This window comes from Panthera uncia, unplaced genomic scaffold (genome assembly GCF_023721935.1).
Source record: "Panthera uncia isolate 11264 unplaced genomic scaffold, Puncia_PCG_1.0 HiC_scaffold_1612, whole genome shotgun sequence".
In the NCBI taxonomy this organism is placed as follows: Eukaryota; Metazoa; Chordata; class Mammalia; order Carnivora; family Felidae; genus Panthera; species Panthera uncia.
In genome coordinates, this window is record NW_026058264.1 from 29,157 (window position 1) to 46,035 (window position 16,879).

General features: G+C 47.2%; 1 protein-coding gene and 1 long non-coding RNA gene across 3 annotated transcripts; one reads left to right on the plus strand and one right to left on the minus strand.

The window, feature by feature from the left end:
- Positions 1 to 1,065: 1,065 nt before the first annotated feature.
- LOC125917241 (regulator of cell cycle RGCC) lies at positions 1,066 to 14,895 on the minus strand. Of its 2 annotated transcripts, XM_049623493.1 has the most exons (5): positions 14,499 to 14,895; positions 13,790 to 13,975; positions 4,792 to 4,899; positions 2,984 to 3,046; positions 1,066 to 1,695 (listed from the first exon to the last, which is right to left on the minus strand). In XM_049623493.1, exons 1-5 carry the CDS (start codon positions 14,545 to 14,547, stop codon positions 1,688 to 1,690), a joined length of 414 nt encoding a protein of 137 aa, XP_049479450.1. In that variant the 5' UTR covers positions 14,548 to 14,895; the 3' UTR covers positions 1,066 to 1,687. The 2 variants fall into 2 exon arrangements, with proteins under 2 accessions (XP_049479450.1, XP_049479449.1); XM_049623492.1 differs by lacking the exon at positions 14,499 to 14,895 and having other exon boundaries at positions 13,790 to 14,491.
- LOC125917242 (uncharacterized) lies at positions 10,748 to 11,803 on the plus strand. Its single transcript, XR_007456125.1, has 2 exons — positions 10,748 to 11,135; positions 11,362 to 11,803. It is a non-coding gene; the product is annotated as an uncharacterized LOC125917242 (long non-coding RNA).
- Positions 14,896 to 16,879: the final 1,984 nt, after the last annotated feature.

Genomic DNA, 16,879 nt, shown 5'->3' on the forward strand with positions numbered 1-16,879 from the left:
GGAGAGAAGCCAGACCCAAAGGGTCACATACTGTATGATTCCACTAATTCCAAACATCCAGAATAGACGAATCCAGAGAGACAGATAATTAGGTACTGGCGATGGCTGCACAACTCTGTGAATATACCAAACGTCACTGAATTGTACACGTACAGGGATGAATGTTAAGGCATGTGAATTATATCTCAATAAAGAAATAAAGAAAATATTTGGGGCTCAACCCCAAAGTTTTCCCAGAACCTGAGGAAAAGACAAAGGTTAAAGAAAAGGCCATGGAGTTTTCTGATGCCCTAAAAAGCAGATCAAATATAAGTTACCTCTCGAAGATATAAATAAAATTCCGAGGAGTTATGTTTTAGATTTGTGGCCTATAGAAACAAAAGGATTGAGTTTGTAACTACCGTGATTCTGATTATCAAAGTAATGCTTGGTTGTTTTAGAGGTTTTAAAGATAGAAAAACATAGATAAGAAAATTATGAACTTCCCTGTTTTTGTGCTCTCTCCATCCTCCCCAAAAGGCTGGTGGTGGGAAGTAGGGGTGGTCATTGCCTTCCACATGCAAAGCCCACCCTGTGGAAGACCTTGCGTCTGGACCCTCCAGCTCCACAGAAGCCACCTGAACCTAAGTATCAAGCCAGTGCCATCAGCTCTTGCCTAACACACAGATCTGGTAAGAGCACCATAACTTTCAAGTCCTCCAGCTGCCCCAACGTTCACTCCTATTTCAGTCCTGAATTTTGAGTGCAAATAGTGTTTCTCTTAATTGAAGGAAAGAGCCCACAGCACCTAAAAAGGTGGTAAGATATGAGGAGAAGAGAGGTAGAAGAGAAACCCAACTTCCATCAAAACCACAATCCTCAGTCAATTAAACAACCCATGGCCCTCAAATTAAGATTCTCATGAGGAGAGCCTGGGTAGCTCAGCGGGTTAAGCATCAGACTCTTGACTTCAGCTCTGGTCCCCATCACACAGTTGTGAGATCGAGCCCCGCATCAGGCTTCTTTCTCTCTTCCTCTTTTTCTGCCCCTCTCCCACTCTCTCTTTCTCAAAATAAACAAGCCTAAAAAAATAAATAAAACCAAATAAAATAAAATTTCCCATGAATCGTATACCAGCATTTCCCTCTGGAGTACTGAATGAGGTTCAAAGTCACACTTCCCCACCCTATTGTCTAGAGTGATCTGGAGCATTCAACGCCCTCATTAGGCATCAAGAGGGGTGTTATTCCCACTAGAACATTATTTGAATGAGAATACATTGAAAGATATTTAAAAAAAAAAAAGTTTACAACATACAGACTCCAGTTCAAATTTTATTTGCATACAAAAATATATTATACTGGGAAAAGCATATTACTGTTTCCAACTATATATAATTAATTACAAATATTTCCATAAATGCACTTTAAATTACAGGAAAGCTATGTTTTGAGAGAAAATACAATATTAGCATGGGTCATCTGTTCTAATATGCTGCAAGCTGGTCAACAAAGTCAGTTTCACGCTCTAAATTGCCCAGAGATGATCAAAGGCTGGTTTCAGAACGAGTCTGAGAATGGCCTGCTGGTAGGTGAGTTCTCATCTCTGTCTGCTCTGGCAGCAAATTCCGTAGCTGATTTTACCAGGGTCCTCGGAGCTTTCTGAAGCTTCTCCCTTAGGATGAAAGGACCCAGAACTTCTCCTTGTTTCACATACCTGTTAAAAGGAGATAAATAAGGTTATCATGCACTCATAAGAGTTTCCAATTCCTAGGCTTAACCAGAGCTTAACACCGTCGCAGACAGGCATCAAAGCATCACACTTAATGGCAGGTTTCCCACGTAATGTATGTCTGATTAACTGGTACAACCGGGCGGCCAGCTGCAATTTCCATGAAGTAGGCAGGCTTGTTCCACGGGTCTCGTACAAATTGTGCTGTAATTACAATAATCTCTGTCAAAACAGGCGTGGGTCTTCTGATGTGGGATGGTATAGCAGGTAAGAGAACGGGCAAGAGAAGGTAGAAAATACACAAGGACTTTCCACCTGAGATTTACGTCTGTCTGAAACAGTATGAAGAACAGGGTCATTTTTACATAATCAGCTTTGGATCTAATTTTTCAGGTTACACCTGGCTATTTAGCAGAGGATACCATAAAACATTCCTTATGGAAAATCAACTCTTTCATTAAAAAAATTAAGACCCTAGGACAAAATTCTTCTGCTCTGTGACTGAATGAGACCCCCGCCTCTCCCCCAAGAGTAGAGCTGCTGAAACTTTTATCCCAGAAGTCCTAGCTGATTCTTCTGGCTCCTGTAATCCTTTCCTCTTGAAACAGAGTGGGTAGATTGGTTCTCAGGGCCCCGTCTTCTGGACACCCCCCACCCCCATTGTAGTTATGGTCTGATATCTTCAGTTCCCAACATTTCCAGTCACATAAGGGGGTACCATTAGTGTAACTGCCAAATGGGACACAAAGTAGTGTGTACTTAATCCAGGTTTTTCACTAATTGGTGTGAGCCTTTGGCTATGGGGTCTCCCCAGGCCAATTCTTTCTTTTGGGATTCAACCCTTTAGAAGTCAGACCTCCCCAAATCCTTGGATCTAACCTGGAACACTTCCTTTGCCCATGGGATGGAACCATCTGGCTTGTTAAAACATTGGTTTTGTAGTCAGTTGGCTCATTTCTCCTCCAAAAAGCCTGCCAGGACATCGTGATGGTAAAGCTCCAATCTTGCTCTAATAACTACTCTGCATTTTTCAAACAAAATGTCATTGTTTGCTGGTAACCTGTTCTCACTGTTTGGAAAGGCACACGGTCTACATTAATGCAAACTTGTCCTCAGAATTTCTTTCTGAGCCACTAGGGTCCTGTTTCTGAACCTAAAGAAGCCCAGTGATGTAACTTCCTGCCCCCAGGCAAGCTGGTAACTATTATGGCACTTTATCAGCGGTGTTGGTTGGTTTTCTGTTTGATTTTTTTAATACGAGGCGCGTACTCACTTGCTAATGTTCTGTCAAGATCAGCAATAAAGTCTTCTAGCTCTTTCGTGTCTCCTAGTTTAGCTGAAAAACAAGAGTCGACCTTCAGTTTCCATATCAATGACAGCTCAAGAAGCCCTCTGTTCCCAGGATTATGCGACCCCATTTTGTATCTCTGGATCTTCAGAGACGTTATTTCAGACTGTCCCGTACCAACCCCAAGTGTCTGCTCCAATGTTTATTTACAGTCAACTCAGACACTGATTCTGAAGATTAACCTAGACGTCCCCTTCTTGTGTTTTTTCAGTTCATCATCCCCTGTGCCACCCTCACCCCAACAACCTAGAAGAAGAATCTCCCTTCACTACCTTAAAAGTCTGAGGGGCAGGGGAGAGGAGAGGCTGGAAAGGAAGATGAAAAGTTTTGATTTTTTTGACTCTGTAGGTTTTGAGTTATCAGTCAAAAATGTCCGGTAAGTGTGGCACAGTGCAGAGTGGACACCCAGATTCAATATTCCCACTAAGCCTCGCCTTTGACACATTCTTGTTTGTGCCACCACCCCAGGGCAATACCACAGCCCTCGGTATGAAACGAAGGAGGAGCCACTGTTCTTTGTCAAAATGGTACAGAAAGGCAAACTGAGGCCTCCGGGTCTGGGACAGCCTCATCCCATCCAGCTGTCAGGACAAGGCAGCCAGTCCTTGTCTTGATTTTGTTCCCTCTATATCCTGAGACATATACTCGTTCCTGTAGGGTTCGTCATTCATGCCTTGTCCGAAACACGTGCCTGGATATTTGTATTAATTAACCCTTGCTGGCTGGCTACAAATGGCTCGTTGTTCTCAGCTTTTAAAGTCAATTTGCCACTAGGGCTTTTTCCTCCTTCTGTAATTCCTACCTCTTAAAGATCAGGTAGCAAATCTCGGCACGTTTTCAGCCACTTCCTAGACTGCCCTGTCTCTCTGAATTCAATAGCTCTGTTTTGCAGAGAGCTGGACAACAGCAGAGTCCCTAGTGACTGCTCAACACGGCTATGTTGAGAGGAGAATTTAAAAATCAGTCTTTTGAAAAAGAGGGAAATTCTGCCTTTAATGCCAAGAGTGAGAAAAGTAATAGAATCTTCATATTTCTTTTTAACCATGTTCCATTTTTATTGCATTCTGCAACTATTTTCAGCAAGTATAATGTTTCTTGAGGAGAAAAACTCCTTTTGTTTTCAAGAGGGCACTTGTCCAATGTAACAGAACATTCAGCTCTCTAGCTGGAGACACTTTACAAGTTCCAAAAAATAAGAAACTGCTCATGCATCTTTAAAAACTTTTTAGGTCTATTAATATCACAGTAGAGACAGGCTGGAGCTGCTATTTTAAATCATGTGAGATCATGGCCTGCCTCATGATGATGACCCCCTTGAATTGCTAAATTGGTAATCTGAAAGCATTGGTTACATAGTTAATGCAATAAAAAGGATCTCACTTTCTGCAAACCCTAACTGCTGAGTTTTCAATTCTTGAACCAACCAGTCTGAGAGAGCACTGTCATTTGGCATGGTCTTGATTACACCACGTGAGAGAAAGCAGAGCGTAAAGACAAGTGTTCTTTCTCCCTGCGGATCTGGTTCCTTGCCCCTCAATTACCTGATTTCATTTTTACACCGATCAGAATCCTGAGAAAGGACAGTTCCACCTCACACCGTACGAAGATGTTAGTTTTATCTATTTATTTTGCACATTTGGGAAGGGTCGGGGGTCAGGCGGAAGAGACAAGAGACCGGGAAGGGTGAGAGAAGAAGGAAACCAAAACCCTCATACCACCACTCACGAGCCTACCTTTCCGAGGAGGGACGGTGGGGGAGAGAAGAGCTGGAGCAGCGTCTGTTGGAGAATTCAGTTTTTCATCACTGAAGCTGAAGCTGTTCCTATAGAGCGAATCTGCACCTTTCAGGAAAGAAAATGTAACTCGTTCGAGATGGTTTTCAGCTCATCTCCCAAAGGAGCAAAGTCGTAAAGAAAACAGGTTGATTTCCAGATTTTATAGTCATGCCCCAAAATGATTTGAGATAGGGGTGTGTGCCTGTGTGTGTGTGTGTGTGTGTGTGTCCAGTCAGGCACACTGAAGGCCTTGCTTCCCTAAAAAAAAGGAGAGTGTGACAGGATGATCACGACCAGACCAGCCTCCTTTGCAACACACAGGATCCCACTGCCCAGGAGTCTAACTGACAGCTGAGCCGATGCTTGGCTATTGTGGGGTGGGGGGCTGGTTCAGGATTTTAGACCTAAAGAATCGTCTCTCCTGAAAAATGTCCCTTCTGCCCTCTGAACTCCCCGAAATACAAACATAAGGTTGGGTCCCATTACTTCAGAATCCTCCCTGACTGCTCAAGACTGTCTTTGGCCTGGTTTTCCTGAGAACCTACATTCTGAGGATAAATAAGCTAGAGGGTCAGAGACAAATATTTCTTCTAGACGTTGTCAATTATAGACACTTGGAGTGATCCTGTGGCTTCTTCTATTGCCGTACCCCAAAGACCAGAGCAAGAGCAAGAGCAAGGCAAGGTCCCAGAAGCAGAGTTGTGCTGGGAGTCAAGGGAACCAGCTCAGCTACTTAGATACTCGGGCGCCCTTGGGCAAGACTGCATCTCTGAGCCTCGGCTTAGCCATCAATAAAATGGGAAGGCTACATAATCCTTAAAGTTCCTTCCAGCTCTGAAGTTCTGAGACTCTACTTCTCTAAATCCTGCCAAAAATGAGGAAACCAGCCCACAGCCAGTTCAGCCATGTGGCCATGACACCAAAAGGGAGCTGGTGGCTGAGCTCCACCCCTCAAAGGGCTCAAAGGCAGAGCAGCCAGCAGAAGCAGGATGTGGCCTGTGAGGTCACAAAGTAACAGTCTTCCTGGCTAAAACAAAACACAAAGCCAGGCACACTTGTAGCAGATATGACCTCTGGAAAGTCTCTGCAGGTTACGGAGGGCGGCTGAATCAAGAGGGCCTGGCCAGGGCTCTATTCCTCTTTGGGATTCACTCACTTGAATCCAACGACCTCCAACTCAGGAGGAGGCAAAAACTTCTTTCTTTGGTCCCCATAACTCAAAGTGAACATGAATAAGTTATAAAAGATAAAAAGCGTTTTCCAAAGCAGAGGTTTCTCATCACACAATAATTGAGCTTCATCCCTAAAAGACTACTGCAAGTTCTCAGACCCTACACCTGGCTCCCTTTCCTCCCACCCTCCTCTGACCAGGTGGCCCCAGTGCCATCTTATCTTCCTGACCTACGCATTCATCTTGTTCACTTTTCCAGACATGCCCAACTCTCACGATCTTTTCTCCCCTCAGAGGTCCAGCCTAAGTCACCTAAAAGGACCACAGTCACTTTTCAGGGCTTTGGTGATGAACACCTAATGAGATCCAAAATACCAAACCCCACACATAATATTTCCCCCCAAAAAATGTTCCTCAGAACACTGGTCCTTGGGAAAGAAGAACCATGTATGTGATCAACTAAGTTTGAGAAACACTGAGCACCTTTGGAGACTCCTACTGGGTCTTCCCGCTTCAATGTCCCTGAGAAGTCTTGTTTCTCCAGTTTAACTATGGGACACCTTTTTTGTGGCAGCCCATTAACATGTCTCAGGACACTTGCACAGGAACTCAAATGGGGAAGCCCTTCTGCTTGCTTTTCCAGCTGAGCCCACCCCTAGAGCAGTCTGGATTTTCTCAAGGAAAAGCCTTTCCCTTACATACAGGAAAGCGGCCGTGTCCATGGCAGACCTACGGCAGGGCGTCACTGTTTGTCACCACGCAATAGGTAGGAGAATCGCCACAAATAGAACCTGAGAAACTTGTAGGGGAAAAGATGAGGTAAGACCCAGGGGCAGGAAAACCACAGAGAGCCCTGTGGAGGCCGGCTTCATGCCCAAACCCCGGAGCCAGAAGGAAAGAACATGAGGCGTTTGGCACATTATCTTTGGCTCTGAGGACACCTGACAGCATCGCTCCCATCCCTGGCCCAGACCGCCGAACCCAGAGACTCGCTGGCCCAGGCTTCCATGGCCACACCTCTGGTCTCTATCTCTCAGAAACACTTGGCCCTTGAGAGCCAGTTTCACCAGCATACCTCACTCCACCCAGCCCTGCACCACTGGCCCTTGCCCTGACTTTGGACTTCATCCCTATTCTGCTCCAACTTTCAGCAATTTTACATCCACATACAGCCATCCTTTGGGGGGGAGGGACACACTCACACACAGTTTGTTTACCTCACAGGCAAGTAGACCAAATGTCATTGAACTTTCGGGGAAGGAATGATCTAGACAGGAAAAAGGCCATTGCAAAATGGTAGGAAAAAAAGAATCCAGTGAGGATTCAGGAAAAACTCAGGTGGTTTGGAGACTCTGTAGAGAATGAGTCATGGTACTGGGATGTTGTCACTGTGTACCTCTTAGCCTTTACAGCCTGGTGCTAATATGCCTTTTTGATCCAAGTATTTTCTTCAAACTCAGAAAATATATAGACAAACTGGCTGTTACTTGCCTAATAAATTCAGTTGCAAATCAAACTTAACATAATCAGAAGTTCCTCTTACTGCTAATGAATGGGGGAATGCTACTCCCCCAATGAGGGAGAGAGAGAAAAAAAATTCTGGCTACAATATCTATCTATATATGCATATATATATATATAGGTATACCCCTATATAGATATATAGAGATAGATAGATACACGCAAACACACACACACACACACACACACACACACACACACACACACACACAAGCATGTCAACTTAGCATACACTCACTTCCCCACTTCCCCTCTCCCCCACACCTCCTAACCAACCACACACACAAGTTCACACAGAAGCTCATTGCCACACCTTGATTCCTCTCTCTTTCCATGAGCTTCTGTGCACAACCTGAGCCAGACCTAACTCCAGGCTCCAAAATATTCAACCATCAACAGGAAGCGAACCCTCAGCATCCTGAAGCCAAACCTGCCCACAGTTCAGTCCCACCCTGTGGTAATATTCTACATACGTCATTCATGAAAAAGATGAAAAAAAGTAACTTCAGGAAGCCCAAAGCTACCACAAGGCCCAGCAGAAGCTGCCACAGTAGAGCCGTATGGGATAAGGGGCCATATGACAACCGCGTGGCCCTGTGCAAATCACTTCACCTCTGAGACTTAGTCTCTTCCTTAGCAAAAGGGAAATAATAAGCTAGCCACTCTGTGTATGATATGTATGATTTTCATGATTTTTTAATTAATTATTTTAATGTTTATTTTTGAGAGAAAGAAAGATGTGAGCAGGGGGGAGGGGTGGAGAGAGGGGGAGACACAGAATCTGAGGCAGGCTCCAGGCTCTGAGCTGTCAGCACAGAGCCCAAGGCGGGGCTGGATCTCATGGACTGAGAGATCATGACCTGAACTGAATGAAGTCAGACACTTAACCGACTGAGCCACCCAGGCGCCCCTGGTTTTCATGATTTTATTCTAAAGTTCCTAGTTAAATGGAGGATAACCTGTCCAGGAGAGCAAAGGGCCCCACAGCGAATGGTTAACAAGCAAGATTCTGAGCCTGGGCTTCCTCCTCTTCTTTAGATAGCAGCAAAATTCTCAAGAGAGGCTTATCTTCTGAGGCACCCTCGAATAAACCTCCCTAAAACAAACCACCAACACAGAAGTGCCCCCAAGCTGTAGACATCACTTTCCTTTATCCCATAAAATTTCACTCCATGGACTTTTATTAAGCACCCTCAATGAACAAGACTTCAAGGTAGGCATTACGGTAGATTAAAAGGTAAGTAAAGCCTAACTTCCTGTTCTTTTCACACCTCTGGAACTCTATCCCTTGCAAAACAACAGCCTGTTAGTCTGATAAAATGATAGCGATGTGTTGCTGGCTGATAGCATATTAATGTATTATGGCCCCACCCCAATATCAGGTGGTGCCATTAACAGGGGTTCAAGGACACAATCAGTGATGATTTGGGGAACCTTAGCAGGTGATAAGACTACATTTCAGGGCTCCACAAAATCTACTTCAATCAGCTCTAAAGCCCCATCTCACAGGCATCTCAAAGGCCCATTAGAAATGTCCTTGGCCAGTCAACTTGGCATGCGGAATCCAGGAACCTCAAACTTAGGTACCAAGTTCCCTAAGACACCATCAGAAGAAATGTAAGCATATTCAATATACAAAGATCTAACTTTAAGAGCACCAACAGAGTTTGAGAAACTCAGCTGTAAAAACAGAAGCTTGTTTAAAAGGTAGTTGTGCTCTTTTAGTTTGGGGGTGGGGAGAAAGGTAATTTAGGGTTAGCACCAACATGTGCTACTCCAGAGGGAAGTAAAACCACAGACAGTAAACCTTGCCCAGAGCTCCTGTAAATATAGAACAATCCCACACGTTGAAGACAAGCAAACTATAGTAATTAACTGAGAAAAAGAAAGCCTTGGACCTCTTTCCCTTTTGCCACAGTGAATGGTGGTGGGGAGGGGTGAATCTCCTCCACAAAATCTAAATCCTGAAAGCCTCACTAAAAGTAGGATAGAGTAAGAAAGAGCCCTTTTCCCTTTCACCAATATTGTCCCAGCTTCCCTGACCACTGGGTCCCTTTGGACACCTCTCGAGGTCTCCGCCCGAGTGAGACCTGTCACCCATCTGGAATTCCTAACAGTGCCAGGGCAGCCCGAGAGCTCCTAACTTCTCGTTCTCTCAAGGCTTGAACAAGTTCAGATTCCAGTCTCTGGATCTCCTATGCCAAATCAGCCAATATGCTACCTGTCATGCTAACACCCACTGTCCACAAGGTACCTTCTCCCAGGGCCAAGCTGGAGCAGACTAGGAAAAGATATACAAATGTTCTGGTCTTGCACCTGCTGAAAGAAGCCAGTTCCTCATTCCCTAAAACGGCTCCACAACATCACAATATCTCTTGCAGTCCCAGCAGCCTTCAGACCCTTCCTGTTAAGTAGCAAAACACTTCCTCTCTTCAAAGGAAAAAAGGTAAGTGAAATCCCAATACAGCAGAGATAGTTCATACCACCATTTAAAGTTCAAGGTCATACTGTAAACTTCATATAAAATCATTCAGTGGAAACATAAATTAACACATTGGCTAAAACTTGGTAATTAAAGGGGAGCCTGGGTGGCTCAGTCAGTTGGGCATTAGTCTGACTTCAGCCCAGGTCATGATCTCAAGGTTCACGAGTTCAAGCCTGCATCAGGTTCTGTGCTGACAGCTTGGAGCCTGGAGCCTGCTTCGGATTCTTTGTCTCCCTCTCTCTCTGCCCTTTCCCCACTTGTGCTCTGTCTCTTCCTCTCAAAAATGAATAAACATTAAAAATTTTTAGAAAACCAGTAATTATGAGTTAAAATTTCATTAAACATATTTGAGAAATCATGGTGTGCCTTTACAATTTTGAAAATACTGAAAACAATATATTTTTTTAAAAGTTAAAACCAAAGAAGTTTACAACCCCTAAAATCCCTCTAAGGGTGAAGTTTGAACAACACTGCCCTTCCACTGCTAATGTTAAAACTGCTCCCACTAAAGTGTCTGAGATCTCACCTGCTGGACCGAAGTCTAGGGGAAAGGAACCAGCCTGTTTTGATCAACCCCTATTTGAATGCCATCCTTAATGTGGAGTTATCTTGCAATTTTCATTTTGGTCTTCTTCACATCTTTGGAGGACCTCCCCCTCCCACCCCATCAGTAGGAACAGGAAGGAGTGTTTCTTTTTTTCTTTTTCTTTTTCTTTTTTTTTTTTTTTGAAAAAGAGAGAGTGTGTGTATAGGGGGGGGGGGGGGGGGCGGAGAGAGAGAGAGGGAGAGAGAGAGAATCCCAAGCAGCCTCTATGCCCAGTTGGATCTGACAGAAGGCGTGATCTCACAACCATGAGATTATGACCTGAGCCACGATCAAGAGTCAGACGTTTAACCAACCGAGCCACCCAGGTGCCCAGGAAGGAGTATTTCTTTTTAAATGTCCATTCTTCTCTCCTATCTAAATAACTTGCTTCTTTGGGTGGAAGGAATATCTATGTTTCTCCTTTGTATGAAAGCAACCCTAATTTTTTTTTTTTCTAATGAGAAAAGGAAGGGTTCTTCAAAAAACAGAACTGCTACTTTGAGCTATCTTGGAAGGTGGATCTTCTGAGTGATAGAGCAGTAAGTAGCAGGCAGAGTGAGAATCAAGGTGCTGCTGGTTTGTAGCTCATATGTAACATTTGCATGCAAGACACTGGCTCAAATACATCTGACTTATGTGATAGAGCCTGGTGTATGCATTTTAATGTCTTCTTGAGAGCATGAAACAGTGATTTTTTTCTTCCTCATCATGAGCTTATGGATGTTTCTAACAGTACTACTAAATAGCATCCTTTCCATTTTACAGGTGTAGAAACCAAGACCTTCCAGACCCAGGCTGATGACGACTGCCTTGAAGAGACACAACCACTGTTGATAAACAGGTGAATGATTTGGGTCCAACGGGACTTCAGGTCTATTCCTGAGGACCTGGTTCCCATTCCAGCCAACCATCCATGGTGACAGAGCAAGGTCTTAGAGACAGCTCACGCGGTTCTGCTGTCTTATCAGAAACATGGAGATAACAGTGCCTATCTTACAGGACTGTGGTAGAGGTCATATGAGATAACACAGTTAAAGCCCAACAAAGAAATCACTACTGATAAGAGCTAATAAATAATAACAATAATCATAGTAAGGGCTTGGTAAAACTGAGCTGCTCTTATTATCATTATCCTGGTATGTCTCCCTTTTGGCGGCCTAAATCTCAGTAGGATCTACTTCTCTCAAACATTCTCTTCCTCAGAAAAGCATTGAACAGACAAATACGCATAATAAATGTCTGTGCTCAGTACTTGGTGGCAGTTAAGATACACACAGTATGCTTCCTTAAGAAATTACTGTTTAGATATACACCAATTCTGCCAAGACTATTTCTAACCAGTCTTATGGGGGATAAGCTACACATTTATGAAAAAAGACAAATATCATCTGAGCCTCCTTTATACCCTCCCCATTACTCTCTAGCCACCAAACTAAGGGTTAGCTGAGCAGTTAGCAACAAGGGCAGAAAGCAAAATGCATGCACGCACATACACCCCAAGAGAAACTATAGATTATTCCAAATTTCTCCCCCAAAACCATTAAGGATGGGTTTCTGAGTACCCTCTCTTTGAGGCCCCTGAAAACAGGTCCCAGATCTGAAACCCTACCCAGAGGGAGCTGCAATCACCCAGGATGGGCAAGTTCAGACCACATCCTAGCCAAATGAGGCCCTGTGTCAGAAAGGACTTGTTCTTTGCAATAGTGCAGTACTGGACAGTCTGTCCCAGCTTTCTTTCTTGTGGGAGAGAGAATTTGCACTTGATGAATAACTTGCTCCATGACCCAGCAAAAGAAGACATATTTAAGTTTGGCCACAGCTTTGAGACAAATTTCAGAAGTTTTGAGATTTCTCTTTGAAATTGAAAACAAGCGGTCTGGTCATTAGCAATCAAGTCCAAAAATGCAAAACAGAATATTAGCAGCACACTATTCCATCCCTGTTCACTTCAAAAACTTCAATTAAATCTAACCCTTGGGCAGGACTGCCAAGGAAAGTCATGATGGACCTCAGGTTTCTGACTCAATCCCTGAACAGGGTGTCAAGCACTTTTATTCATTCTCAGGAGGACAGCTCACATGGGGTCTGGGACTATATCTTTGCTCTGGAACAAGGAAGAGCTTCAGATTTCAAAAGAAGAGAATCACAAGGAAAGGTCCTTGGGTCATTGCTTTCACTTCCAGAGTCAAGGGCAGCAAAGGGAGTGACATTCGTGCTGGTAACCCATCTAGAGAATGAAGTCTCAAGAATAAGTCAGAAAAATTTAAATTCACTTTGAAAAATAGTAAGTCTTCCAGAATTTGAAAACCAACAATTTGAAAAGTTACCAAATTTTCTATCTGATACCTAAACAGATACCCATATCTGTTCGAACAAGACGACTTGTTCTCGAATTAAAAAACAAAAACAAAAAAAAAAACAAAAAACAAATTGTCCTGCTACTTGCAAGGTTGTTTAAGACAAAGAGACCCTGCGGTAGTCTCCCTTCTGAGAAAAGCCGCCAGGAAGCACCTCTGTGCCCATCTGCCCTCTGGCTCCTTCTCCAGCCTGAGTGGGGGTGGGGGGAGCTGTGGAAGCCAGTGGTCCCACTGGTGGACCTGCCTGAAGAAGGACACTTCCGAAAATACTCGAGCCCCGCCGTGCCAAGGAGTCTTTCAAAAACCGCATGCAGGGCACCAGCCGGTCTGGGAGCTCGGAGCCAGAAGAAAACGCAAGAAGTTATTTCAAAAATCCCAAGAACAGCCGCTTATGAAACTTCTGGTTTCACAAATTTTTCGGTATTGTGCCCTCCCATGTCTCCCTCCACCCCCATTCCTGTGGCACTTTCTACACATACTCTGAAAAACATGCAGAGAGAGAAAAGGGCAAAGGGAAGGGAGGGGAGGTAACGGTGGGAAGGCCTGGCTTGAGTCCCAGGAGCCCGGTCTGGCTGAGTCCGGGCAGCTGCTTAAACCCTCCGGCCTCAGGACACCTGCAGGCAGCAGGTAGACCCGCGTGCCTCCAACAGCCTTCGCGTGACAACCCGGGGGTTTTGCCTGTCTGCGGGCGTCCTAGAGACTGCGCGGAGCCTTAGGGCTCGCTTGGCTGGGCTCCCCACCCCTCGGCTTCCAGAGAAGCAGAGACTCGAGCCCCTAGGACCCCTGGTTGGGAGTTCCCGGCGCTCCCGCGCCTTCCCCGGTGGGGCCACACTTACTGTCGGAGTCGCTGAAGCCGCTGCTGTCGCTCACGCTGGCGCTGCTCCGCCGCTTCATGCGCTCCAGGTGCTCCTCGTAGTGGAAGTGGCGCTCGTGGAAGGGCGACGCGAAGTCGGCCAGCACCGCGTCAAACTCGCACAGCGCATCCGTCAGGTCCCCGGCGGCCGCCGAGTCCAAGGCCGGGGCTGGGGACAGGGATGACGGACTCAGGTGCCGGGGCGGGACGGCTAGCCCGTCCCCGGGCCTGGAGGGGGCCGCCACCATTCCCCAAGATAACTAACATTCAGCGCGCGCCTGCCGAGTGACAGCCACGCTGTCACTGCCCGTTGCTTATCTTTTCATACTCCCAACCAGCCCCTGAAGCGGTGGTATGAATCGTGCCCGTTTTAGAGATGGGGAAACTGAGCCTCCGCTGAGTGAAGCTGCAGACCAAAGGTCACCCAGCTAATCCACGCGGCCGAACTCTTTCCCACGCCCTGTAGGGTACTTGTGCCCACGCTCGTCCCTCGGGGGCGCGTGCGAACGGGTAAGCGGTGGCAAGACGGGGTCAGGCTGTGCCCGTTAAGTGGCCCCAGCCAGGCGCGAGGAAGGCAGCTGAAGCCCGCAGGGGAGGATGGGGACCCGCGGGTAAAGGGACGCCCCCGGATCCCCCGCCTTTCGCCCCCCACCGCGCCCGCGGGGCCAGGGCTTTCAGGGTCCCGCACTCACCTGCGGCCGCGGCCGCCGCGGGGCTGCTCTGCGCTGCGGGCGGCTTCATGGGCAGGCTCGGCCCCGCGCGCGCGGCGGAGGGTCCTAAGAGGTGCTGGGCTCGGAAACGGTGCAGCCGCTTGCGCTCGCGCTCGCGCCCACGCCGGGGCTGCTCCGGGCCGGCTCTTGCGCTCCACGCACCCGCTCTGCCGGCCGCCCTCGCCCGGCCGCGCTCCCGCTGCGCCGCCTACAGTACGGTGCGCACGCCCGCTCTTTCTCCCACCGCCGCCACCCTCCCGCTCTGCCGTCTTATAGCCGCTGGCGGAGGCGGGCCGGGGCGGGGCCGCGAGGTCTGTCCCAGCCGCCACGCGGGGACGCCCCTGTCCCCCAGGCGCCGCCCTCGCCACGCGCCCGCCGGGGAACCGCAGTGACGGTGAGTTGCCGGAACCCGGGTTACAGCCCCAAATATTTACTCGCCGCTTCGCCCGCGCGCCCTGACAACCTCAGTCGCCAGTGTCTCTGTCGCCACCGGAGCCCCAAAGAGTTTACGGCTGGGCTGGAGCTCCCCCGCTTCCTGCCGCGCGCCCTTAACCTGGAGCCTTAGTTTCCTCAGCTGTGAAATGGGAAGTGCCGAGCCTCTAGCGTTTGATGCGAAGAATACAGTAGCCCTAGGAGGCCCAGACGGGTGGCGGAGACGCAGAGGGAGGCTCCCGTGTCCCCACCGCATTTCACCAGGGGACTTACTGATTGTAGGCAGACTGGAGAGAGTAGGGGACGAGGAGGGACCGAAGTTGTGGAGTCCACGCGGTTACAAACCTTAATTGCTCCCATCCCGGAGCTCGGAGTTTGACCTCAGTCCTGGGCTTTCACGCCAGCCCCGACTTTATTCAGGAAGAGTTTTTTCAGGGGAAGAAATGACTGCGTAAATGCGGCGCATACCCAGCGCCTTTCAGTGTCCAGACCAATGGGCCACCCTGCCCAGCCGCCTGGCGGGGGAGCAGTCGTGCTCTCTTGAATAACTCTCCTTGCACTGCCCCTTGCGGCAGCCAGCAGTCACAGGTGACTATGTAAATATATAACAGCTGAAATAGAATACAATGAAAAACTCAGTCCCCAGGGCTCACCAGACACCTATCAAGTGCTCAACACCCATCATCTCAGAAAGTTCTATTGGACATCCCTGCCAGCGTCTCTGACCCACAAAACTGACCTCAGAGGGAAGAGAGGCCTATTCTTACCCCTCTCCCCTGTTATGAAGAGCCTCCTAGGTCAGGTCCTGGCATTCCCCATTTCCAGCCCCTACATCGACCCTGAGAGGTGGAATTAATGCTTGTTTCACCGGTGAGGAAAGGGAGGCACCAGAGGTCAAGCAGGTTGCCACTCAGTGACAGAAAGGCAGGTCTGTCTGGTTTCGGAGCCACTTTGGGCTTTACCACACCCTCCCTTCCTCCACAGTGTAAGGTGAAGAGCTGAGCCCATAGGAGAAAGAGGCTCCAAAGAAGGAAGCAGATAACCCACCCAGGTCCTTGAAGCTGCAGGGCAAGGCATATGCATCTTTCATTTTACCTCTTTTTCTTATTTTTCCCACCTCCTTAAATTCTTTGTACCTCTCTTTTCCTTCCTCTTGACTTGCCATGCACCCAATATGGGTGATGCCCTGGGCTAAATGGAGCAGCAACCAATCTGGAAGCTGAGGCCACGGAGCTGCCCTCCAAATACCATTCTGCCTTCTTTGGGGGGGCTGGGGTGCAGGGAGGCTGGCGCTCTAGTCCAGCTCATGCGTGATGGCTCAGGGTCCCTGTCAGCTCAAGAATCAGCCACACTGACCTTCAAAAGACCCTACAAAACACCCCACTTTTTAGCAGCCACACCAATTTCCTGAGAGAGTGACCATGAAGATAACCTTGTCTCCACTAACACAGGCTGGTTGGTTGTTGTCATCTGTACCCCCTTATAAGGGAACTCACCCCCTTGTTGGGGAGATGGCTGGGCAGAGGGCCCCTCTAGGATGGGTGTCACTTTGGCTATGGAGAACTATTGCTCTCTCTCTTTCCTGATTGTAAATTTTAACGTAAAGAAAACATAGAGAATTAAGTAATAGCACTCTATACCCACCACTGAGAATTAACACATGTTAACTAACATATTGTTATTTTTGCCTTGGATTTTTTTGTACGTGTGTGTCAAAACTGACATACAGTCAAGTGCACAAATCTTGAGTGTATAGTTGATAAAGTTGCCCTATGTATACACGTGTGTGATTACCAACCGGATCAAGATACAGTATTTTGTCAGCACCCCAGAAGGGTCCCTATGCCATTTTCTAGTCAATAGCACTCCTTTAGTAAACCCCTGTGGTAACTCCTATTCTGAATTCTGTCACCAGAAATGAGTTTTGCTAA